This window comes from Kockovaella imperatae, assembly GCF_002102565.1.
Source record: "Kockovaella imperatae strain NRRL Y-17943 chromosome Unknown BD324scaffold_15, whole genome shotgun sequence".
Taxonomy (NCBI): domain Eukaryota; kingdom Fungi; phylum Basidiomycota; class Tremellomycetes; order Tremellales; family Cuniculitremaceae; genus Kockovaella; species Kockovaella imperatae.
The window spans coordinates 531,979-552,747 of record NW_019028955.1 but is presented as its reverse complement, the minus strand read 5'-3'; the positions used below and the strand labels follow the sequence as shown (position 1 = coordinate 552,747).

Here is a 20,769-nt window from a genome sequence, read left to right as displayed (position 1 = left end):
ACTCACCATACTGGCGAGCTTCATCCGTGTTGGTAGATTGAGTTTGTAGTTTTCTCGTACACTACGTGTCAGTCTGTCCTACATTGCGCTGACATACGATAGGTACGATGCAAGGAGGACCTCAGCCGTGCTGCCTAAGAATAGACCCACGCACATGAGCTGTTTATACTTGCGATCGTGTTCGGCCGAGTTTTGAAACGAGTCAATAATCTCGTGCATCGAGTAGATCTGGACGAAACTCGCGACCGTCCGCAGAGCATCCAAGAGCAGGGCTAAGGTCAGCTCTGCAAGACGAACGAGCTCACAAGAAATGATGATGGAGATCTTCCCTTTCCACGCAGCGTACAACAGAGTCCTTTCCGTCCAAGTCCCCGTGACAGTGTCCTCGAGCATCTCCCGCAGACCAGATTGGCGCATGGTTTGTTCAAGATGAGGGAGATCAGTGGGTCTTAGCTGGTCCGCCCTCCAAGATCGTGTGACGAGAGGCCAGACCTGACATCAGCCGGGCGACAGTCTACACTCACGTAGAAGAGTCCTATGAAGCTGAGGATCGAGCTGCCAGACCAGTCGAACACGTTGGCTCGATCTTCAGCTTCGTGGCACATCTTTGGCCCTCGTCGCAGGCTACCGCCTATGATCAAGGTGATGCTAAGAACTGCATATCGAGCAATGTCGATTCGCTCGACTGGGAGCGCCTTGTGGGTGGTCAGGACTCGGATTGCGATAATGATTGGTTGCAAAATCAGTGCGACAAGGATGGCGATGAAGACGAGATAGCAGTAGATCCGGTGACGCTGCAACCTTTCGATACGCGGTTTCATAGAAAGGATGTGAGCGATCATCGCGCACACCTGAAGTCAGCTCGGTCAGACTTTGACTTACGACACACGCGAGCCCCACAGCGTCAGCTACCAGCATCACTCCGCCGATGAGGTTCTTCTTCAGATGTAGAACTTGTACGGCCAAGCATATAGGCAGACATATTGCAAGCGCAATCCGAGAAACGCATATTGAGCGGAGGAACTGCCTGGTCTGAACGGGAGAGTCGTCCTCCATGCTTGGCGGCTTCTCAGTCATCGTCTCGTCCTCCGTGGCCTGATCGGAGTATACAGTCATCGCGTGTCTTGGACAACTACAAGTGGTATTCAAGTTACTGCATTGCAACTTATCTTCCCCATTCTTCTGATCAAGAAGATTTTCCGGATGAATTCACTTCGGGATTCGCGCCGTTTCCGACAATCCCCTCGCAACGGATATTCACATTTCCGTCAGACGATACTTTATATAAAGGTCCCCGATTGTCTGAGATTCAGATTCCCGCGCTCTTCAGTCTCCATCGATGCTCTCGAGAGGATGAGGAGGAGCGAGGCAAGTCTTTGGCCTCGCTTCAGCGAAGAAGTCCTGGCACATGGAACTTCGAAGGCTTGACTTGCTTGAAAGGGGGCGGCCACGGCGGTGTGATCGTCCGAGTGCATAAGTGGGATGATGTGCCTCAAGTGTCAGGGTCGGAGTCCACATGTTTCTCCCACGCTCACAAAGCAATGCGCTGATACAAGATTGCTCCCATCACATCCTCACTTACCGTGAAGAGGTCATCAAGCCCGAGAGCATCTGGTATCTACGGAATCCCCGCTTCGCGTTACCGCAAACGAATGCTACACAGGAAGGAACTTTGCTGATAGCTCCTCGCTATGTCCTGGACGTATACATCCGGAGCTGAATCAATAACCCTCTGGCTCGACTCACTTTGCTCCCTTCGTATCTATGCCAAATGGCCGCGCCTGAGCAAGCCTCAGAGTTCATTGGAGCTGTGTGCTCTGAGAGGCCACGTCGAAGTAACCTGAAAGTAAGATTGTGAAACCGGCGGGGACACTGCGGACATGAAGAATAGTCTCCTCGAGAGTCACTTTGAATGCAATCACCGATAGTAAGGAATGAATCAACCCCCTCTCTCATCGTCGATCAACTCCCGCAACATTCTGCTCGTCTGTAGCAGCTATCGAATCAACGCCAGGAGATGCTTTCTCCCCAAACTTTGTCTTTTGGGGCATCTTACACTCATGTGGGGTCTCCTACTGATCCAGCTGATGCCTAACGCATAAACATAGTACGGAATGGCCGAACAAGGCATCAGCTCCGGTCTTTCTCGAAAACTGGTGCATGACTGGCGCAAAGAGGTAGCAGGCAGAGGACAAAGGGCCTTGTCCCCCATGGCAGGGCTGGAGGAGAAGGCGAGACATTGGAGGTCTAAGAAGCGCCGTACCTCATTGCCTGCGTCTCCGAGGACAGAGTTCTCGTATTTGCCCACGGCTCCGAATGCGGAATTGTAGAACGGGGCCTTTCACAGGCCAGGATTCCGGAGCCACCTTTTCTGCGCGACTGAGGGACATTTGCTGGGATGTGTGAGCTATCGAGTACGGAGAGATCATTCATGCCCATCTCCGATATGTGAACTGTCTGCGAACGAGGCCCCACATGCTGTGAGTCCCATGATGCGATTTTGAGTACAAAGTTAGTGATGGGCCGTCAAGGGCTGCAGTCGCCGTCGTATTTGTACAGATGTGCTGACGAGTGGGCTTCCCCCGTAGTGTTTCTCGAAAAGTTGTACGCAAGTCGTTCGGTGCGACAAGAGGTTCGGGTGGTTGATGGATATACCATGATTCTCCTTCCTATCGCCCGCGTCCACGCCTACAGCCTCATAGAACAAGGGAGGATGACCTGTCTTGTTTGCGACAACATAAGACATCAAGATGTCCTCGCAGTTTCGTCCTGGTTGACAGTGTGTCAATCAGCACGACTATGCTCAGGCTAATATTTCAGCCGTGAGACTCACCCGGTGTGACATAGTCGCGCACTTGGGCCAGGTCATCTGCCCAATACGCTGTGAGCCACTCAGTGAGGAGGAATGCGCCCTTGGTTAGAACGATACTACTTGGCATCAATATCCATGCCATATGTTGCTGATCTGCCGAGTGCTCACTTGTACGTCGGTCTCGCAGGGTAATGATAGAGACCCGACTCGATGTCTCGAGCGAAATAACCGACCATGCGAGGGTTACCTAGTGAAGCATATTCATGGAACACCTGATACCCGGCCTCGATGTCTACAACGTTGAACGTGAGGTCGTCATCGATAGATAGAACCACATCCGCATCTGAGAGGGAGCTCCTGCCTTGCTCGTGCACATTCGAAGCAATAACCTTGGAAGAAGGGATTGGCCATCGGAATCTATCGTTCAGAGACCGATCCACGGTTCGAACAATGTACACAGGAACGGGGTATTTAGCCAGGGATTGAGCAAATCCGTCGGACGGTGCAGAGTCCTGATCAACCCATTGTATGATGACAGACGTCAACGACGGTATGTTGCCAGAGGCATAAGTGCTCAGAAAGGCTGGCAAAAGTGACTCCCGTTTGTAGCTGGGCGTTAAAATGGTGAAACCTGGCCTGACGGACGGCCTCCTTCCCGTCACTTTCGCATGCGTCGATATTGTGTCATTATCGGTCGGTACATCGCTGCAAGCTGTTGCCTTGTCCCCGAACGACAAGCACGATAGGACAAGACCAGTGGTGATGAGTCCAACGAAGAAGGCCACGGTGATATTTCTCCTCGCTCTTCGCACGTAGAAACTGCTGCCCAAAACAGGAGAAACTCGTAGAATCACTGAGCGAACGAAGACCATATCTGAGAATGACCGTCCAGAACTGTGAGGAGAACGATGTCTCTAGGAAGCGCTTGACGATATGCAGCTGCTCCTCATGACGGATTCAGGTCATAATGGATTCAGCCAGAGAGAAAGTCAGTAGCTTTGAGGACATGGCTTCTCTGGTGAAATTGCATTCCAACGCGGAAAACGTGCGGGAAGTAGCCGGCTAAAAATATCTCATATCTTCCCCTCCTGATATGCGAGAAGGTTTCCAAACTACCGCGATCTGTTGGGACACTTCTCACTAGCGAGAACCAGCGGAAAACGAGAGATATCTTGGTCAGTGAAAGGTCACATGTCGAATGTCGTGGCGGCCCCTCATTCATAGCTGAAATCGGTCCGTAAAGGACAAGCGGAACAGGGTTAGACACTGTCACCTCGCCTGTAGCTGCCCGTCCAATAAGGTCCGTCTAATCTTTGAATGCACACGACAAGGGGGTCACAGCAGCTAGCGCTTAGGTCTCACCCATCTCATCCTGGAGAGTCTGTGTAGCGGGGTACTGAAGGAGATTTGTTCGATTAGATCTCATCGTTTGACATGCCTGATAGCGAGAGTCCTATTCACTGGGCTGTCCAAAGTACTGGCAAACGCTGCTCGGTAAGAATTCCACGATGAGCTCGGAGCGATGGATGGATTGTGTCAATGAGGAGATGAGTGAGCGCCAGGACGGTCCTGTGATCGTCCATCCGATCTGACCTGATAATTTCGATACTCGGCATTTGAGCTAAATGAGTCTCTGATCAGGCAGTCCAGCATGGAAGGCACTGCTCCCGCCCATACTACTCCTTAGAGAGATCCAGCATAAAGTCTTTGAGCATCACCGACGTCATGCCGAATTCTTCAGAATCAGATTTGAGGTGAATACTAATGACCTTCGCCCTGAGTTAAGGCACGTCTCACATTTCAGATCGCCTACCGAACAACTCAGCGCCTCCTGCATAAAATAGCTCAATGTCCAATAACTTTGGATTGGGAGGCGACTCCGCTAACTGGTTCGTGAGCTCAAACTTTGGCAAGTGTGGTGGTTTTCATCACCCCAGCCACCCCCCGGTAATTCTTGGCTTTTCATGCATTAGTTGTCTCTGAGCAGGTCTGTGGAGGAATCTACTAGGCTAATTGTGCGGGGCATAGCCGCTGAGTGAAGATTTAAGCACAGCTGGATTGAACACACATGTTCCTCATATTCCCGAACATGCTCACCTCTGTTGCAGCCTCCTGACCTCGATAGTGACCTTTCACTATAATCGCTTTAAACCCTGAGGTTGCTTCTCGAGACGACATCATTCCCAGCTGGTTTGTCATTGATACTGCAACGAGACTCATGCGTCTCAACGTCTCAGCTGGTGGGTGAGCATAACTGGATAGCCTGGGACACGATCACGTTATATCAGAATCCTAATCTCGCCGGACCTACGACTGATGTGGCATCGAGCTGTGCCTCTTGATCAAACGTGACGTTCTCTGAAGTGATTCCGGCGAGTCAGAGACATTAGCACTTGAATTCTCAGTCTGTAGCAATTATTTGCTGTATGGAACGAGCAACGGCGCTTATTCTACAGTCGTGGCCGATGGTGCTCGCTGTAGCTCAGACGGGACCAATCAAGCAGGCAATATCGTGTAGAGCCTGGCCTAAACGTCCTGCTTATGCCGTATCTCAGACTTGAGCTCAACAGTCTTGGCGCTCTGCTTATTCGTGGTGGACTTTACCGAAAAGAGTCTTCCCTCGCAGAACTATATGTACGCTGACCCAAGACCCTTGCTCCTTATGTCACCGCTGATGCACGCAAGCGGCCGGCAATCAGTAAGTGCATAATAGCGATGCATTTTGCTGTGAACCAATCAGGCACCGGATCATTCATTATAGGACTTCTCATCTCCTCATTGTGATCATTCCTTCTGCATGTAGACGTAGTCCCAGCACTGCCCATCATCTCCATGAATGTATTCCCACAAAGACGTTGTGGCATTGATAACAGTCAGGCGGCTGAAACCATAGTGCTCCTGGTCAAGATACGCAGTGATATTGAGCCTTGGTAGGTCATCATACGATAGGGTGGAATGGGATTCGATATTGCCAGCCATTCCATTGACAAGGTGAGTTAGTGACTTGCCATTGCCAGTGATGTAGGTATTGTTGTTGACAAAATTACTTTCCACGATGGTTCCGTTCGTTCCGAGGGGATACATGCGCTCGTACCAATGGATGTGTCCAGCTAAATAGGCGTCGACCTTATGATCGAGCAGGATCTGCTCAAAAGCATTACGCATGTGCTTTTGATACGCAGCTACTTCGGAGGAGTACATCGGCCGATGCGTCATGGCAAAGATCCAAGGCGTCTTGGTACGGTTCACGCTGGCGAGGTCTTTCTGGAGCCATTGGACTTGCTCATAATTAGCATTGTTGGTGTAATTTCCATCGATGTATCCGAACGGACCGGATGAGGTTAATCTGGCTTCTTTCTCCGAAGGCATGGTCTCATTGCCAGTGAGCTCCGCCACGAATGGGGACTCCGGTGATTGGTAATAGTCTGTTTCCCCATCGAAAGAGATAAAGTGTGCAAGGCCGTAATCGAACGAATACCAGAAATTACTTCGACCTCCAGAGTCATCTCCGGGCATTCGGAAACGATGCTGGTATGCAGTAAAGTTTCTCTGGCTAGGCGGGCAGCTGTAGTAGTTCAACGTTCCATTTGCTGTTCCATTGATCTGATCGTTTACCAGGTAGGCGTAAAGCTCGCCGTTCGGACCATCAAACTCAGCGCAGGTCGCTTCGTGATTCCCAGGATTGGTCATGTAGGGAATTCTGGTAGTGATTGGGTTCATCCAATTCTGCCACAGATCCCAGTTGGTCTCGTACATGGTGGAAAAGTCTCCACCTTGAGGTCCTCCCTGGTTGGGCATCTCTCCAACGGGGACGGGCGTATAGTAGTCGAAGTCATCACCAGGGGGAACAGTGGAATCGGTCCCGTTGTAGCAATTTTCAGCATCCGGACCGCTAAGCACACATGGCAAGATCCCTTCGAACCAGTCGTCAGCGTATGAAATATCGCCACCGTGCCAGGCGAATGACACTCCAGTGGTGACTGCTTCGATGAGCTGGGCGTGGGTCCCTTTGGCATTGGTATATCCCATGTCGTTGACCACGGCGACAGAAAAGGGTGTAGGATCTCCTGGAGCGCGAGCAGTCGTGAATTGCAACACATGGCTTGGCGTCGTGCCGTTGCCACCTGGGATCTGATAGAAGTAGGTCGTTCCCGGTTGGAGACCGGTGAGTTGAACATTGTGAAAGAACTGAGAGCACAAAGTAACGGAGTCATACGCAGAACAGGGAGGGGTGCGGTCGTACGTGGTTGTTGTTCCTTTCACATTGGTGTTCAAGTTGTACATGTCTGTTCCGTAGTTGACACAAGGCTCGCCGTCAATACCAAAAGGGGTGGAGAAATGAATGTTGATTCCACCAGGAACATAGGCGGTCGAGATCGTGTTGATATTATTCGTGGGATTGGGGCCTGACGGCCAGACAGCAGGCGGCTCCTGCAGTCGAGGGAAACCTGGCTGAGGGTTGTTCCCTGTACCATTGGCATACTGATCGGTGTAGGCATCATTCCCATTGACGCTCTGATCTGCCCAATCGGCGATTGGAACCGCCGGTCCAGTGTATGGATAATTCGTGAAGACATCTCGTTTACCACGGATGTAGATCACCTGGGTCTCTGCTTCAGACCCTGGGTGGGGCAGAGCCACCACGAGGGGGAACAATAGCAGAGGCAGCATTTTCGGTGGGCATCTGGTACAGGGGTCATTTTTGCTGCGGGTTTTATATTGGATCGAGGAGGACTGTAGGCGGGCTACTATTCTGGGAGGCGGGAACGGGGGTATCGAACGAGTGTGCCAAGACCGTGAGTGTAAAGCTGTATGACCAGACTTTACTGGCACGTTGTCGAATTCGAAGTGCCCACGTTCGCGAGCGCGCAGCTGTCTAAGTCAGCGTCCGCTTCTTGCAACTCTACAATATCTGCCTCTCGCGGGATCAGAGTGACGTGATCTAGCGCCGTCAATGAATGCTGGGAGAACCGAAAGGAACAACTCTTGCAGCCTTGCCATCACACCATTCATTAAGAGATCGTCGAACGGATCGATGACAGAGGTCCTGGAGAGTCAAAGTCAGCCACGTGGCAGTCGGGTGTGACTAATTGGCGGAGAAGGCCGATCTTGTAATCTTGTATCGCCCAATTGCCGGAACCGGTCTCGTTCCATGACGGGAAGCACGGGTATAGGACATGCGACGGGAAGCACGGGTATGGCGCAGGGGAAAAAGTACAAGAATCTGGGGCACATGATCTTGACACTCGATCCCCCGCGAACTATCTTCTTGACACTCGATCCCCCGCAAACTATCCTAATATGCTGCTCTCAGTCGCCATTGCTCACACACTCTTAGCCGGCCTCACTGTGGCAGCGCCGTTCTCGCTGCCCAATGGCTTTCCCACTCCGAACAATGATGCATTGCATCAGATCTTTGTGGCAAGTCGCGACACGCCAGATCAGTTGCTGACAGACTCATAGGCTGCTGGAGGCTCACTCCCGAACACACCCTTGCCCACCACACTGCCCTCCGATGCTGTGACTACGCTTCAGGTCATCGCATACAATGAGATCTTCGAGGTAGCCTTCTTTTCCTCTTTCCTGAACAACGTGACAAACGGAGTCGAAGGGTTTACCGATCTCCCCATGGACAAGTCCTACATTGTTGACATTCTCACTGCCGTGGTAAACGTGAGTCTCTTTCCCCGATTACCACCTTGACACAATCATAGCAAGAGTCCCTGCATGCCATTGGCGCCAATGGCATTCTAGCCTCAGCCAACGCCACGACGATCCCCGCTTGCAACTACATGTTTCCTTCGACCGACTTCGAGTCTGCTGTGGCGATTGCTGATCTCTTCACCGCAGTCGTTCTAGGAACCCTCCAGAGCGTTGTGAAGGGATTTGCGACGGACATGGACAATTCGACCATTGCACTCACTGGGCTGATCGCCTCTATTATCGGCCAAGAAGGGGAACAGGCCGGAGGCTACCGAATGATCCAAGGCAAGATTCCCTCAGCAGCGCCTTTCCTCACTGTCTCGACCGGCGAGTTTGCTTTCAACGCCATCGCCCAGACTTTCATCGTTCCAGGCTCGTGCGACTCGGTATTCAAGACAATCGGGGTGCCCATGTTGGACACCTTGGCAGTCGTCCAAGACTCTATACAACCCACTAACCAGACCGTCACCTTCACCACCTCTTGCACCCATGTCACCGAAGGCAAAGACTTCGTTGCGTACCTTTCTGGGCAAAATGCTCCCGTCTTGGTGCCCGTCACGAATGTCCAAGTCACCGGTGATATTGCGACCTTTTCGGCCGATCTCCCCTTTGACAATGGCTTTGCTCATGGACTGACCATTGCCGCTGTAGTCGGTACCGATACTGGACTCGAAACCGCTGCCGATGTCACTGCAGCCGCTTTTGCTGGCCCGGGCCTCATCCAAGTTAACTAGCGAAGCAGGAGTGATGCTTGTGATTTTGTTTGAAATTGAGGTTCCTGCAGAGTTTGGAAGTCGTTTCTTTATAATTATAAGTGAATGCTGTGTATGCAATTCGTCTCAATGTCTGGAAGAAGGATAGTCTCAGAAGAGCCAGTTTCTGTCTTAGGAAAGACCAGAGCCCACTCGTCGTAAAGAGAATTGGATACATGTATCATATCTTCAAGAGACTGAAGAACAAGAACCTGGAACAAGTTCTTCTACACGTGTGCATTCTAGGCCTCTTGTCCACTGAGACACCACTGTCATGGCTCGGCGTCCTCGCGGAAGACGGTCACGTATCCCAATCTCTCTGCCTCCTCATCCGAACCGCACGTATGACCGCATGAGTGAACTCTTATAGATTGCGGCCGTGCTATGTTGTCGAATCTCAACCATACCAAACCCATTTCGGGATCTACTTGGATCTGCACCTTTTCATCGTCCACAGTTGCTGAATAGGCAATCCAAGGGAGGCGGAGCATCAACACACCTGGTGTTCCCTCAGCCCCTCGAACGCAACCAGTCCAACTGAGCGAATCACATTTCTCGTCTGAAAGTTGGCCAGCACAGGCCACAACATCGCTGGTCATCCGGCTCAAGTCGATAAGTAGATGTCTGGCCCCTGGAAAGATCTGTACTCTGCGCTTGACCAGCAGCTTCGCATCGAATAGGTCCACGAATGACCCTTCAAGCGTGATTCCCGGCGCCTCCGTCTCATCTAAACCAGCGATTGCGATGTATGGACCCCGTCTAAGTCCGAGGTATCCAGCAGGTTGCCATGTGATGTCTGGCAGGCTCTTCACAACCTCTTCAATCAGCCTAGCAGAGCCATTATGAGTGTTCGCTAGATCGCTGGGCGAGTATCGGAGGTATGTCAAAGTACCTTTGCCTACTGGATGCCCTCGGAATCCGTGTTCACCACAATCAGCACCCAGCAAGCCGAAGAGATGGTGTCGAGGGGTGGTGAAGCGGTTGCTTCCAATATTCCACCATTCCCTTATCAGATTGAAAGGATCTCGATCATCATCGACAAAGATCAATATCCCCCCGCTTTCCACCCAGGCACGAAGAGAGAGGTGAACTTCTGGCGAGAGCGGCTTTTGCCCCTCGTAAGACATGAGAAGCACCGACACCTTGTCCAAGTAGCCGTCGAGACTGAAGTTCTCAAGCTGCATAGGCTGTATAGGTATCCCTTGCTTGACGAACGGCATCGATAGCCCGAATATATGCCCCATTTTGTCGTCGCTCTCATGAGGGCCGCCACGCTGGAACATCAACGAGTCGCTCATGGCAACCCCCAGCGCTGGAAAGTCGGCGCCAATGCAGTCCATTGTACACTGCTTCATGTCCTTTAGGGCATTGAAAACCTGTTGCAACTCCTGAGCGTAATCATCCGGTATATGGGCTCCACCAGTCTGACCCTCTTTCCCAGGGTATCCGAAGACTCGTTCGGGCCAAGGGGTAATTTCGTAGTTGGCAACTTCTGGAGCCAGTAACGACGCGACCAGCGTGGACTGATAGTTTGCGCGATAGTCGGACCACGAGTATGTTGGCTTATCCTCCACAGGGTCAGCCAAGTACCAAATTGTGCGGCTTGTGGAACGAACGAGATTCTGCATGATGCCGTATTCCAGAAACGCTGTCTCAAAAGTTCGTTCCTTGAGTAGTCCTCGGTAGTAGTTTGGCTCTCGAGCTGTGCCCGTCCATACCTGAGCAACAAATCCGTCACTGCCCTTCAATAGTGCCAATGACGATTCTGGTGAGACAATCCTCCAGGCGGCGTAGTTGATCAAGCTGTGGGTTGGTACGTAACACTTAACGTTTGCAGCGTGATTCGCATTCCAAGCTTGGACAGCGTCGAAGACTTGTTGAAGGGCTCGGCGATACAAGAAGTACATCAACTTGTTTGCACGCCATCGTGCATCGACGCTGCTGTGAGGAGCCTCCCACGATTCGTCGTAATGAAGCTCCCATTCGCGCTGGAACGCTGGAGAATATCCCCCTCGAGCCCAGAATTCGGGCTCCTCCAGATGGACGGCAGAGACTCCTGCTGCGCATGCCTCAAGCACACCCTCTGCTAGAAAGCGACCGTAGTCAGGTCCAGGGCACATGTAAGGGACATCGACTCCGTGAAGAATGGGATTGCCCCCAATATCAGTCTGAGCTTCATCTAGATGCTTTTTCCCGTCCCAATCGCCGTTCAGATATCGGTGATAGTCACCCCAGGCAACACCCGTCATAAGGTGGACCTGGTAGGCCTGCGTTCGCCATGATTCGACCCTAGATTTGACGGAGTCGTTGATTCCATAGATTACAGCGACATCACCTCGAATGTCGACGGTCGGATGATATGCAACGCTCGTTTGGAATATCGTTCGCTGATTCTTGGAAGCCGCGGGCGTATGCAATCGATGCTGCTCGTCTGTCCATTGAGTCACCCTAGAGTCATCGGTCATTTGTGCAAACATGCTCCACCATCGGGGAAACGGACTCTCAGGTCACGTTTCCTGGACGCGGGCGGCCTAAAGTGGGGCCAGCGCATGCCTGGATCCGCGCAAAAAAGGGTAACCCGAAAACCGGTTCTTGGCAGGTCAGTGACAGCAACATAGTCATCTGCGGCGATGACCAGGAGCCGAGTCTCGTGAGGGGCGACTTCGGACTGTCCCATAAGGATACATCAAAAACAGCCCCTCGTGGCAGAAAGGGATGGATGCGTTTCACACCTCTCACGTGTAGCGTATGAGGCTGGCGCTTCGGGGACCTCGGCTAAGCATTCGACAATCTGCTCTCTCACTCCGCACGCGTCGGAGTTGGGTCGAAAGTGGCGGGAAGGAGCGACGATTCGATTCTTCGATGCTAGCTCTGGAAATCTTGACTAAGACTGGGCCGCACTGTGACCTGGAACTGGCACGCCCGAAATGTGGCCAGGGCCTTCACTCTCCAGCCGGATAAGGAGATTACACAGACCGTCCGAAGTAGTCAGTGCGAGCTCGACAGACGCGACAGGCTATGGATGGCAATGCGACCAGATTCATCCATGCATACTCCAGACTACACTTGCTCAGACTCGGAACCTTGCAACGACGAGCTCTCTTTCTCCTTGTCTGCCCTTTCGGCTTGAGATTGGGCTTGAAGACGTAGCATGATGTTGTGCATCGTCTCAGCATCGTGCGTCGCATCATTAGACTTGAAGACGCGATCCATGGCCTCAAGACTGACGTTCCGGGTCTGCGGAACGTCAGCACGACCCTGGAGAATGGGCTACTCACCTCTGGGAGAATCCAAACAGCGTACGCTACACCAAGAAGCATGAAGGCAAGGAAAAAGATGTCTGCTTTATCAGCGCGGGTTGCTCGGCATTCGGCTCACATGTTCCCCAACGAAGTTTCTCGAGCATGGGTGGAACAAAGAGAGAGACTGCAAAGTTGACCATCTATCGACGCGTCAGGTGTGCTTTGCTAGTGTATCGTGTTACTCACCCAATTAGTGGACGCTCCGAGGGCGGTGCCCGGGGCCCTGGCCGACATGGGCATGATTTCACTGATGACCACCCAGCTGACTGGGCCCCAACTGTAGCCAAAGTTGAAGATGTACACCCAGATAAACACAGCGGCGGCCCACGCAGCACCACGGTGATGTTCATAAGAGTCCTCGAAGCGAGCATTCAGAGCGCCGACAATAACCAGACAAAAGCTCATGCCTGAAGAGTCAGCATGGGACCCGAAGGTGGAAACCTTACCGAGTCCTCCAATGATGATCAAGGGTCGTCGTCCAAGTTTGTCCATGATGAAAAGCGATGGGAAAGTAGCGAGGAACATGCTGATTCCTACAACTCCAGATGCAAGCAGAGAGACAGTGGTGCCCCCCAAGCCACTGATAATCGTGAGACGGAGTCGTATGAATACAGATCATCACTCACAGAGACTGGAAGATCGTGGGAGCGTAGTAGACGATGGCATCGATTCCACTGCGCGGGAGTCAGCGGCCCCGAATGGCGCATCTCACAAGATCTGCGTACCTCATTTGCTGGAAGAACATCATCAAGCAAGTGATGGCCGTTCGCTTGAACATGGGCCAGGTCGACAAAAGGGACATCATCTTTGCAACTTGAAGGCGGAAGGGTCGATCAATGTATTCAGGGTATCTAGCGGCCGATGTTTCCTGCTCGAACAGCGCATCTGCTTTGATTTCCAAGAATTCGAGACGGATGAGCTCATCCGCCGGGTCACGGTTCCGTAGGTAAGCAAGTACCCTTAATGCTTCATCGTCTCGGCCCTTCTGAAGCAGCCATCGAGGACTGTAGGGGATAAAGAAAGTCCCCACTGCCAAACCAAGAGCTGGTATCGCTTGAACCGCCAACTAGGCAGCAGCCGTCAGTGGATGCCAATGGTGGGTTGAGAGCTGAACACTCACTGGTAATCGCCAGGCGAGCGAATTGGTTTGTGAGATGTAGTTTGAACCGAAACCGATCCAGTAGGAGATCATTATACCGAGAGTGACACTGAGTTGCCACGTTCCGACCTGTACAGGTGTTGGATGGAGCCCTCCAGGCGGGACTCACCATCGCCCCACGGACCTCAGCCGACGAGATTTCGGAGTTGTAAGTTGGTACCGCCGTACTCATGCTCCCGACAGCTGCACCGATCGCGAATCTTCCGACAAAAATCATGGCCGGATTCATAGCGCCAGCCGTGAGCGCTGCGCCTAACAAGCAGACCAAGGCTCCTCCGAGGATCGACCATCTTCTCGAGAAACGATCGCAGCAGTAACCATTGACGAGAGATCCAAACCAACCACCCAAACCAAGGACGCTAAGGGGGTCAATTTGGTATGCCTCAGAAACTCACGCGACAGTCCAACCCTTAAAGCTTGGGTCATGTGTGATCCTGTGAAAGCTATCCACGTGGTTGAATGATGCCATCACAAGGGCTTGACTGTCTAGAGATACATTAGTCTGAAGCAGATCTCGGTTTGACAATCGACATACAAGCTCCTTGCTCGTCTGGAATTCGTCTGATCAGCTGCGATCTTAAATGCCACCTGGCTGACTCACACCCGTAATTCAGACCGCCCAACGCCGTGAGCATACAAATACCGAAAAGCCGCTTGGCTTTCAGTAGACCAGTGATACCGCCCGGTCCAGCCAGCTTTTGCCTACGGGCGTCGACATCGAATACGTCTTGCATGGTGATTGAGTCGTGGATGGGGGAAGCGAAAGGTTGGAGGCGACTTCATTTATAGCAGACCTTATTATTATAGTAGTGGATCTGGGTCATATGTCTGAACGGCGAAGATTTTCATTCTAGTCGCCGCTCCGAGAGGGGCGTATTGATCAAGAAAAAGACACCGCTCCGCAAAGTTAGCGGGCGGGCGGGGGGCGACACGCGGGGGCCATACCAATAGGGGAAATATTCTCATGAACCCCGTGAAATAACGATCGGCTGACCATGTCACCGTTCACCGTTCAGCATGATGAGGACAGAGGGGCCCAGTCCAAAAGCCAACAAGATGTGAGTGGCGAGGTCCGCGGCTGCTGACACGAGACTTGCAGTAGCTGTACCGGTTGTCGGGCCGTCAAGGTGAGACTCGAGCTCTCGGCAATCCCGCCCTAACGTGAACAGTGTAGATGTATCTCAGATGGGGATACCACACAGAAATGCAGGCGGTGCGTGCGACTCGACTTGGAATGTGTCTTTCTGCCGCATCAACGAGGCAGACGCAAGGGCGCATTGAGGTAAGGCACTCGTGATGGGTGTGTGTCCTCACGAGCTCTCCCAGTCGACGACCGAGTGGAGCAGTCCAAGGTAATCCGGATGTCACTGGCCAAGCTTCTGCACCTCCGTCACCTACACCAGCGTCGAATACAGACAACGACAAGCACAATGAGGACGATGGAGCCAAAGAGAAGCGTCTTGGTGCCCCGGCCAGCTCAGTCTATCATGCCGTGGCGGACCGAACGACGTTCTCCATTGCAGGTGTAATGGAACGGAATAAAACTACTCCTACATACTCTGGCTCCAGCCCAAGATCAGTGGTCAGCTTCCAGAACGATCCCGTTTCGATCAGACTGCTGTCCATGGATGAGGCAGACTCTTTGTTTCACCAGTAAGCTGTACAGCAGAGTTTTTCTGAACAGATCTCAGTTACCACGAACATTTGCAAACTTGCGTTTGTCAGCTAGATCCAGCGAGTGAGAACAGCCATCGACCTCGGCGCTGAATCCCAGTACATAACGCAGAATACACTCGATCTCAGTCATTGCAGCTATTCACGGCAGTACTGGCCGTCTCCGCGAAATTCTTTCGGCCGGAACTGTACGAACGACTGTTAGACATGGCAAACAGCCTAGTTGGCCAGGCAATCTATGCCAACATCTACGCCATCGAGATCGTTCAAGCGATCTGTCTACTGCACTGTGAGTCCGAGCTGTCATCGTGTCATGACACTGGCAGATTGGAAGAAGCCTATCGACAGCAGTGGATGGTTACGTCTGGGACACGCAATCCGACTGGCCTACCAGCTAGATCTGCATTTGCCTCGGAGGCAGGACTTTGACGATAATGAGCGACAGGCAAGATTTCAAATAGTGCGTGGCTCTCGGCGAGCATAATTTTAATGCCCCACAGGACCGTGAACGGACTTGGATATGTAAGAGTGTCAGATCGAAGACCGCTCATGTCAACAGCTCTCTTCTGCTTTGACTCTACGTAAATCACAAACAAGGCGACAACTGATGCGCTGCCAGTATGACAGAACTATCTGATCGCCCATCTATGATGCACAAAGTGCCCGACGTTGCGGGATGGCTTCGTAGTATTCCTTACCCCTTGCCCTCGGATGGACAGCTGGAATTCGCCGTGAAGTGGGTTTTTCCCGTTGGGCGGATGTTGACGTAACTCAGAACCAGTGTTCTGAGCTCTGAAGTCCGACAGCTCCAGCAATGTCGAGCTGAGTTTCCTCTGATTCGGTCCGGATTGAAGCGTATATCGGACGAGTTGGACAGGTCATATGACGCCCTCACTTCGCCAGATTGTGAGTTTAACCGCGTAAATTCTGGCTCATCTGTAAGCTCCGGTTCAGCTCACAACGACATCTCGAAGCATTCTCAAATTTAGTCGCTTGGCTCAGCAATTGCTAATTGAATGTACCCTTCTGTCGTTTGCGCCGCGAGCCAAACGCATCGGTCTACTCCACACTTGCATCGCAACAAGCATCGAGATGCTTGACACGGTAGTCGAGGGGTTCGCCAAGAAGGGAGTGATGCCAATGATTGAAGACGCCCACTCTGTCGCGGTTGCCTCTACCGTCGTGCGCTTGATCCGCTTTTCATCCTACATTGAGCCCTCGGCGCGGTCAACAGTCATGCGCAAACTCACCAGAGGTAAGCTTTCCTCTCTGCCAAGCTAACGTGCTAGTTGTCGTCGTCTGTCGAGAAGCAGCTCGAGGCGATCAAGGCTCACATCCGGCGTACTTGGCCCGATTTATCCACGCCCTCATTGACAATGCGGATCACTCCCGTCATCCCTCCAGGGCGCCAACCCCTAGTGCCTTGCCTGATCAGACCTTGGGCAGCGCTTTCTTGCCTTTGTCTTCCCAGTCGATTAGCCCCGAGAACTGGCTGGATGATCTGGTCGGTCATCCTCACAATACAATGCTGACCCTTGTTCAGAACAACATTGTGACCCAGGAGCCTGCCCTTCTCTTGGAAGAACAACAGACTTTCTGGGATGGCTTCCCGATCCTCGCCGGTGCGATGAATACCGCACCACTGATACCCGACTGGGAATCGCTTCTGCAGATAGATCAGGGTCGAAACGAGTGGGCCACGAATGAGCATTGGAACGTCCAGTCACTGGGATTACAACAAAACGCTCAATTATAAACCGCATTGGTCGATGAGGGGCGCTAATACCTTGGGTCAAATTTGTATAGTCGGTTTTTAATCAGACTTGGAGCAGAATTGCTTTGGATCAATCCCATACTCCATGCATAATAGCCTGCGTTATCCGATGATATGTATAGGAAGAGGCTTGTCAGTGCGCAATCTTATCCAAAAGACCCCTTTTCTGATCGCATGGACATTTCGGTACTGAAAGTCCGACCTAGGAAAACATGGGCAATACTCCACCAAAACACAATCACCGTGGGAAGACAGATGGTGTACGATGGTTGCCTATGACGGTGAAAAGCCCTTAACAGTTTCCGACGAGCTCATTCACTGGAATATGATCTTTAGAACGACTAAGCTTCAGACGATAAGAGTTACACTCCGAGCAAAGCTATTTGGTTCCGTGGCAGCTAAGAGGATCAGCTTGACACGTACATTCCCCACTCTTCCATTAACATCTTGTTAAGATGGACGGTCTGACAATGTAAGTCTTCTGTGCAGCGAGTGCTCAGCAGCTGCTTTGTTTGTCAGTAGTGGACGAAGATCTGCCGCGACTAGCGGAGATCAGCTTTCATGCACGTCAGGATAACCCATTGACTCGAGCAAAGTGGCCCGAAGAAATATCAATGGACCCGAAAACCCGAAAAGGTATTTGAATAGAGGTACAGTCTAGCTGATGGGACAAGACAACTTTACATCCCGTTTCATATTCGACTACTCGTCCTCGCGTTCAACATATCTCAAAGCAACTCTGAATTCCGAGATCATTGGGTTCATCGTGTGGGACGACCCACAGGATCCCAAAGTCCATCGCATCAACGATTGTATCAGTCACGAACAATACCTCCGTGGGGCAGATATGACCCTGCTGAGATCTATGGGCGCTCGGCACAATGAGGCTGAATCAGAGGTTGATTCTCCACACCAATACCTCTCGGACATTAACGTCGCCAAGGAGGCACAGGGGAAAGGGGTGGGCAGTCAGCTCTTGGATTGGGGCTTGCGGCTGGCGCAGAGGCGCCGTCAGCCAGTATTCTGTTTGTCCTCTGATGAGGTATGGTCGGGATGCCTCAGTGGATGTCTGATCCCCTTTCAGGGCTTTCGTCTGTACAGCAAGCGGGGATTTGAAGTGGTGAGATGGGTCGAGTTTCAGACGTCATCTGGGGACATCATCAAGGAAAGAGTTCTTTGGAAACCATGCAAGCCGTCGCAAGAAGAAGATGGGCCATAATCGTACTCTCCTTTTCACCACGGTGCGCCTGTTGATAGGGCTTGAATGCATTTGCGGGCTATCTCAAATTCTCGGCCGAGCCCACGTTACTCATCTTGGACCTCTTACGCCATACACTTGACACGAGCTTGCCCCAGTCCACAGCACATTGTACATTGTGCCATCATGGGGTACGCCATTGTCATGTCTATTCAAGATCACATGACATCTCGGCCCGATACCGCCGTAATTGATCTGATCCCGTTCACGACTCTCGGTAGATTTTCGGCGACTTCAGGTCTCTTTTTCTACCTTCAACAGTCATCAACCACGATTTGTCCTCTCTTCATCCCACCATGCCATCCCCGACTCACCCCAAACCCTTCTTCCTGGGTCTTGATGCTTCTACACAAGCCCTCAAAGCATCATTGCTGTCCAATAACCTCGATGTCATCGACGAAGCAGCAGTCAACTTCGACGCCGACATCCCTCGCTTTGGGACGTCGGGAGGTGTCCTTTTGGGACAAAAGGGTAGTGGCGAGGTGTACTCGCCCATCATGATGGTCGTTGAGGCGATGGATCTCCTCATGGACCGCATCAAACAGAAAGCTTGGCCCGTAGGGGATATACGGGGTGTGGCAGCCGCGGGTCAGGTGTGTCGAGATGACCTGATCTGGTGTTGATTCACATTAGCAACACGCGTCTGTTTACTGGAGCAGAGATGCGCCAGTCATCCTCAGCCATCTTGATCATACCAGGACTCTTGCTTCTCAGCTGGACGGGGCATTCGCCTCTGCCCGTATGCCCAACTGGCAAGATTCATCAACGACAAAGGAGTGTAGGGACATTGAGGCACGGATGGGCGGTCCCGAGCGAGTTGCCGAGGAGACCGGATCCAAGGCTCACGAACGATTTACTGGACCTCAAATCATGAAGCTGCGGCGCAACGATAGAGCTACATACGATGCCACCTTTCGCATATCCCTCTGTTCGAGCTTCATCACTACGCTTCTTTGTGTCGACGGCGAGATCAAGGGCATAGACGAGAGCGATGCGTGCGGGATGAACCTTTGGCAGATGAACACTACGGACCGAGGTTGGCACAAGGGCATTCTCCAGGCGATTGTTGAGAGCTCTGACACTGCTGACCTCGAGTCCAAGCTCGGAGCGGTAGAGACCGACGGGGGAAGGCCACAAGGACCTATCGGAAAGTGGTACCAAGATCGTTATGGTTTCTCGCCGGAATGCCTGGTTTTCCCTGGTACCGGGGACAATCCCGCAACGTTCCTGAGTTTGACCTGTGAGTTGAGTAGCCGACGCTCGACTGACACACACATAGTGAAACCGTCCGAGGGCCTCGTATCGTTGGGCACATCTGACGTTGTGCTGGTCTCAACCTCGACTTACAATCCTGACCCGGAATACCACGCCTTCTTTCATCCGGCGCACGTTGCTGCTGAATCGGGACAGCCCAACGGCACAAGTACCTCCCGATACTTCAACATGCTGGTTTACAAGAGTGAGCGGGGACGGGGTACCTCGCTGATGTCTAGATGGATCGCTCGCCCGACAACATGTCAGGGATAAGTACTTTGCCGGATCGTGGGATAAGTTCAATCAAGCTGTGGATGAAACGACTCCGTCTATTGGCGAGCTCCCAAAGCACACGTCCTTCTGGTGGCTGCTGCCCGAGATCATCGTGAGTAAAAAGCTCATATATCTGTATGCTGATCTCCAGCCGAGCGGAGCCGATGGCGTCCACAAATACGTCGCAGAACGTGAGGGCCAGTCCGAGCTGGTCGATGCCAGTTCGGCTCGGCGAGTCGATACCTTTGACGATGTCAGACAAGAGGCGCGCACGATCCTGGAATCTGCGTTCTGCAATTATAGGTCACGGGCATCATCCATTCTTCACGACTCTGACACACCCGCGGCACCGGCCACCCCTGGCCTGCCCGTGGCTCTGCCAAGAATGACCCGAGTGTACGCGACTGGCGGTGCGAGTGTTAACCGCAGCTTGTTATCGGTGCTTGCGGATGTCATGAAAGCACCCATATGCAAGAACATAGAATTCGATTATGGGTCCCAGGAGTGGAAGGACGCGAGTTGGAATTCTTGCTCGGTGGGAGTGGCTTACAAGGCAAAGTGGGGTTGGGAGAGGCATACAGGAGAGGATGTCAGGCGCACGATTGACTTCGACAGCGTCGTCGCGGAGGCACGGAAAGCCCGTGGCCAGCTGCGTGGCAGCATGGGTGATGACATCGATCTGGAGGACGAAGGTATTGCGGTCGTCGCCTCCCCCGGTCCGCACGCTGCGGTGTACGAGAAGAGTCTTCGATGGTGGCAGGCTCTGGAGCGGAGGGCCGTGGAGGAGAGGTGAAGACACATTCCGCCC

General features: G+C 52.4%; 9 protein-coding genes across 9 annotated transcripts; 4 read left to right on the top strand and 5 right to left on the bottom strand.

Moving 5' to 3' along the window:
• Positions 1-9: 9 nt before the first annotated feature.
• On the bottom strand, positions 10-1,154 carry BD324DRAFT_637552 (hypothetical protein). The gene is made up of 3 exons (XM_022017020.1): positions 883-1,154; positions 525-851; positions 10-492 (listed from the first exon to the last, which is right to left on the bottom strand). Exons 1-3 carry the CDS (start codon positions 1,114-1,116, stop codon positions 79-81), a joined length of 975 nt encoding a protein of 324 aa, XP_021868600.1. The 5' UTR covers positions 1,117-1,154; the 3' UTR covers positions 10-78.
• A 1,080-nt stretch (positions 1,155-2,234) lies between these two features.
• On the bottom strand, positions 2,235-3,858 carry BD324DRAFT_181344 (glycosyl transferase family 64 domain-domain-containing protein). The gene is made up of 3 exons (XM_022012110.1): positions 2,981-3,858; positions 2,834-2,928; positions 2,235-2,778 (listed from the first exon to the last, which is right to left on the bottom strand). Exons 1-3 carry the CDS (start codon positions 3,682-3,684, stop codon positions 2,513-2,515), a joined length of 1,065 nt encoding a protein of 354 aa, XP_021868599.1. The 5' UTR covers positions 3,685-3,858; the 3' UTR covers positions 2,235-2,512.
• A 1,738-nt stretch (positions 3,859-5,596) lies between these two features.
• Positions 5,597-7,483, bottom strand: BD324DRAFT_583742 (Metallo-dependent phosphatase-like protein; the record flags this gene model as incomplete). The annotated part of the gene is made up of 1 exon (XM_022013636.1): positions 5,597-7,483. One exon carries the CDS (start codon positions 7,481-7,483, stop codon positions 5,597-5,599), a length of 1,887 nt encoding a protein of 628 aa, XP_021868598.1.
• A 342-nt stretch (positions 7,484-7,825) lies between these two features.
• On the top strand, positions 7,826-9,364 carry BD324DRAFT_594784 (putative sexual development protein). The gene is made up of 3 exons (XM_022013836.1): positions 7,826-8,233; positions 8,276-8,485; positions 8,527-9,364. The coding sequence occupies exons 1-3, from the start codon at positions 8,114-8,116 to the stop codon at positions 9,247-9,249; spliced, it is 1,053 nt and encodes a 350-aa protein (XP_021868597.1). The 5' UTR covers positions 7,826-8,113; the 3' UTR covers positions 9,250-9,364.
• Positions 9,365-9,539: 175 nt separating this feature from the next.
• Positions 9,540-11,732, bottom strand: BD324DRAFT_653579 (hypothetical protein; the record flags this gene model as incomplete). The annotated part of the gene is made up of 1 exon (XM_022018673.1): positions 9,540-11,732. One exon carries the CDS (start codon positions 11,730-11,732, stop codon positions 9,540-9,542), a length of 2,193 nt encoding a protein of 730 aa, XP_021868596.1.
• Positions 11,733-12,298: 566 nt separating this feature from the next.
• On the bottom strand, positions 12,299-14,594 carry BD324DRAFT_637534 (hexose transport-related protein). Its single transcript, XM_022017019.1, has 12 exons — positions 14,330-14,594; positions 14,264-14,278; positions 14,124-14,214; positions 13,838-14,087; positions 13,690-13,797; positions 13,295-13,635; positions 13,196-13,243; positions 13,016-13,149; positions 12,756-12,976; positions 12,646-12,709; positions 12,546-12,607; positions 12,299-12,504 (listed from the first exon to the last, which is right to left on the bottom strand). Exons 1-12 carry the CDS (start codon positions 14,460-14,462, stop codon positions 12,328-12,330), a joined length of 1,644 nt encoding a protein of 547 aa, XP_021868595.1. The 5' UTR covers positions 14,463-14,594; the 3' UTR covers positions 12,299-12,327.
• Positions 14,595-14,664: 70 nt separating this feature from the next.
• On the top strand, positions 14,665-17,299 carry BD324DRAFT_637509 (hypothetical protein). Its single transcript, XM_022017018.1, has 14 exons — positions 14,665-14,786; positions 14,828-14,855; positions 14,898-15,010; positions 15,055-15,381; positions 15,420-15,466; positions 15,503-15,691; positions 15,729-15,862; positions 15,903-15,924; positions 15,962-15,983; positions 16,022-16,138; positions 16,178-16,308; positions 16,346-16,657; positions 16,692-16,906; positions 16,946-17,299. The coding sequence occupies exons 1-14, from the start codon at positions 14,746-14,748 to the stop codon at positions 17,156-17,158; spliced, it is 1,911 nt and encodes a 636-aa protein (XP_021868594.1). The 5' UTR covers positions 14,665-14,745; the 3' UTR covers positions 17,159-17,299.
• On the top strand, positions 17,300-18,455 carry BD324DRAFT_637499 (acyl-CoA N-acyltransferase). The gene is made up of 4 exons (XM_022017017.1): positions 17,300-17,648; positions 17,688-17,812; positions 17,851-18,218; positions 18,261-18,455. The coding sequence occupies exons 1-4, from the start codon at positions 17,632-17,634 to the stop codon at positions 18,393-18,395; spliced, it is 645 nt and encodes a 214-aa protein (XP_021868593.1). The 5' UTR covers positions 17,300-17,631; the 3' UTR covers positions 18,396-18,455.
• A 275-nt stretch (positions 18,456-18,730) lies between these two features.
• Positions 18,731-20,754, top strand: BD324DRAFT_583980 (xylulokinase; the record flags this gene model as incomplete). Its single annotated transcript, XM_022013649.1, has 5 exons — positions 18,731-19,027; positions 19,068-19,674; positions 19,714-19,893; positions 19,928-20,073; positions 20,113-20,754. The coding sequence occupies 5 exons, from the start codon at positions 18,731-18,733 to the stop codon at positions 20,752-20,754; spliced, it is 1,872 nt and encodes a 623-aa protein (XP_021868592.1).
• Between the last annotated feature and the right edge of the window lie 15 nt (positions 20,755-20,769).

What these genes read in the sequence shown, in the direction of transcription:
- BD324DRAFT_637552 (XM_022017020.1), bottom strand. Translation starts at nt 1,116, where the DNA reads ATGACTGTATACTCCGATCAGGCCACGGAGGACGAGACGATGACTGAG. An exon ending in CTGTGGGGCTCGCGTGTGTC is followed by an intron (nt 852 to 882) that starts GTAAGTCAAAGT and finishes AGCTGACTTCAG; the next exon opens with GTGTGCGCGATGATCGCTCA. An exon ending in GCTTCATAGGACTCTTCTAC is followed by an intron (nt 493 to 524) that starts GTGAGTGTAGAC and finishes GGCTGATGTCAG; the next exon opens with GTCTGGCCTCTCGTCACACG.
- BD324DRAFT_181344 (XM_022012110.1), bottom strand. Translation starts at nt 3,684, where the DNA reads ATGGTCTTCGTTCGCTCAGTGATTCTACGAGTTTCTCCTGTTTTGGGC. An exon ending in CCTGCGAGACCGACGTACAA is followed by an intron (nt 2,929 to 2,980) that starts GTGAGCACTCGG and finishes GATGCCAAGTAG; the next exon opens with TATCGTTCTAACCAAGGGCG. An exon ending in GCGCGACTATGTCACACCGG is followed by an intron (nt 2,779 to 2,833) that starts GTGAGTCTCACG and finishes GATTGACACACT; the next exon opens with GTCAACCAGGACGAAACTGC.
- BD324DRAFT_594784 (XM_022013836.1), top strand. Translation starts at nt 8,114, where the DNA reads ATGCTGCTCTCAGTCGCCATTGCTCACACACTCTTAGCCGGCCTCACT. An exon ending in CATTGCATCAGATCTTTGTG is followed by an intron (nt 8,234 to 8,275) that starts GCAAGTCGCGAC and finishes ACAGACTCATAG; the next exon opens with GCTGCTGGAGGCTCACTCCC. An exon ending in TTCTCACTGCCGTGGTAAAC is followed by an intron (nt 8,486 to 8,526) that starts GTGAGTCTCTTT and finishes ACACAATCATAG; the next exon opens with CAAGAGTCCCTGCATGCCAT.
- BD324DRAFT_637534 (XM_022017019.1), bottom strand. Translation starts at nt 14,462, where the DNA reads ATGCAAGACGTATTCGATGTCGACGCCCGTAGGCAAAAGCTGGCTGGA. An exon ending in TTTAAGGGTTGGACTGTCGC is followed by an intron (nt 14,088 to 14,123) that starts GTGAGTTTCTGA and finishes TGACCCCCTTAG; the next exon opens with CGTCCTTGGTTTGGGTGGTT. An exon ending in TCGGAGCGTCCACTAATTGG is followed by an intron (nt 12,710 to 12,755) that starts GTGAGTAACACG and finishes ACGCGTCGATAG; the next exon opens with ATGGTCAACTTTGCAGTCTC.
- BD324DRAFT_637509 (XM_022017018.1), top strand. Translation starts at nt 14,746, where the DNA reads ATGATGAGGACAGAGGGGCCCAGTCCAAAAGCCAACAAGAT. An exon ending in GCAGACTCTTTGTTTCACCA is followed by an intron (nt 15,382 to 15,419) that starts GTAAGCTGTACA and finishes AACAGATCTCAG; the next exon opens with TTACCACGAACATTTGCAAA. An exon ending in CGCCCTCACTTCGCCAGATT is followed by an intron (nt 16,309 to 16,345) that starts GTGAGTTTAACC and finishes CTCATCTGTAAG; the next exon opens with CTCCGGTTCAGCTCACAACG.
- BD324DRAFT_637499 (XM_022017017.1), top strand. An exon ending in GGACCCGAAAACCCGAAAAG is followed by an intron (nt 17,813 to 17,850) that starts GTATTTGAATAG and finishes TGATGGGACAAG; the next exon opens with ACAACTTTACATCCCGTTTC. An exon ending in TCTGTTTGTCCTCTGATGAG is followed by an intron (nt 18,219 to 18,260) that starts GTATGGTCGGGA and finishes ATCCCCTTTCAG; the next exon opens with GGCTTTCGTCTGTACAGCAA.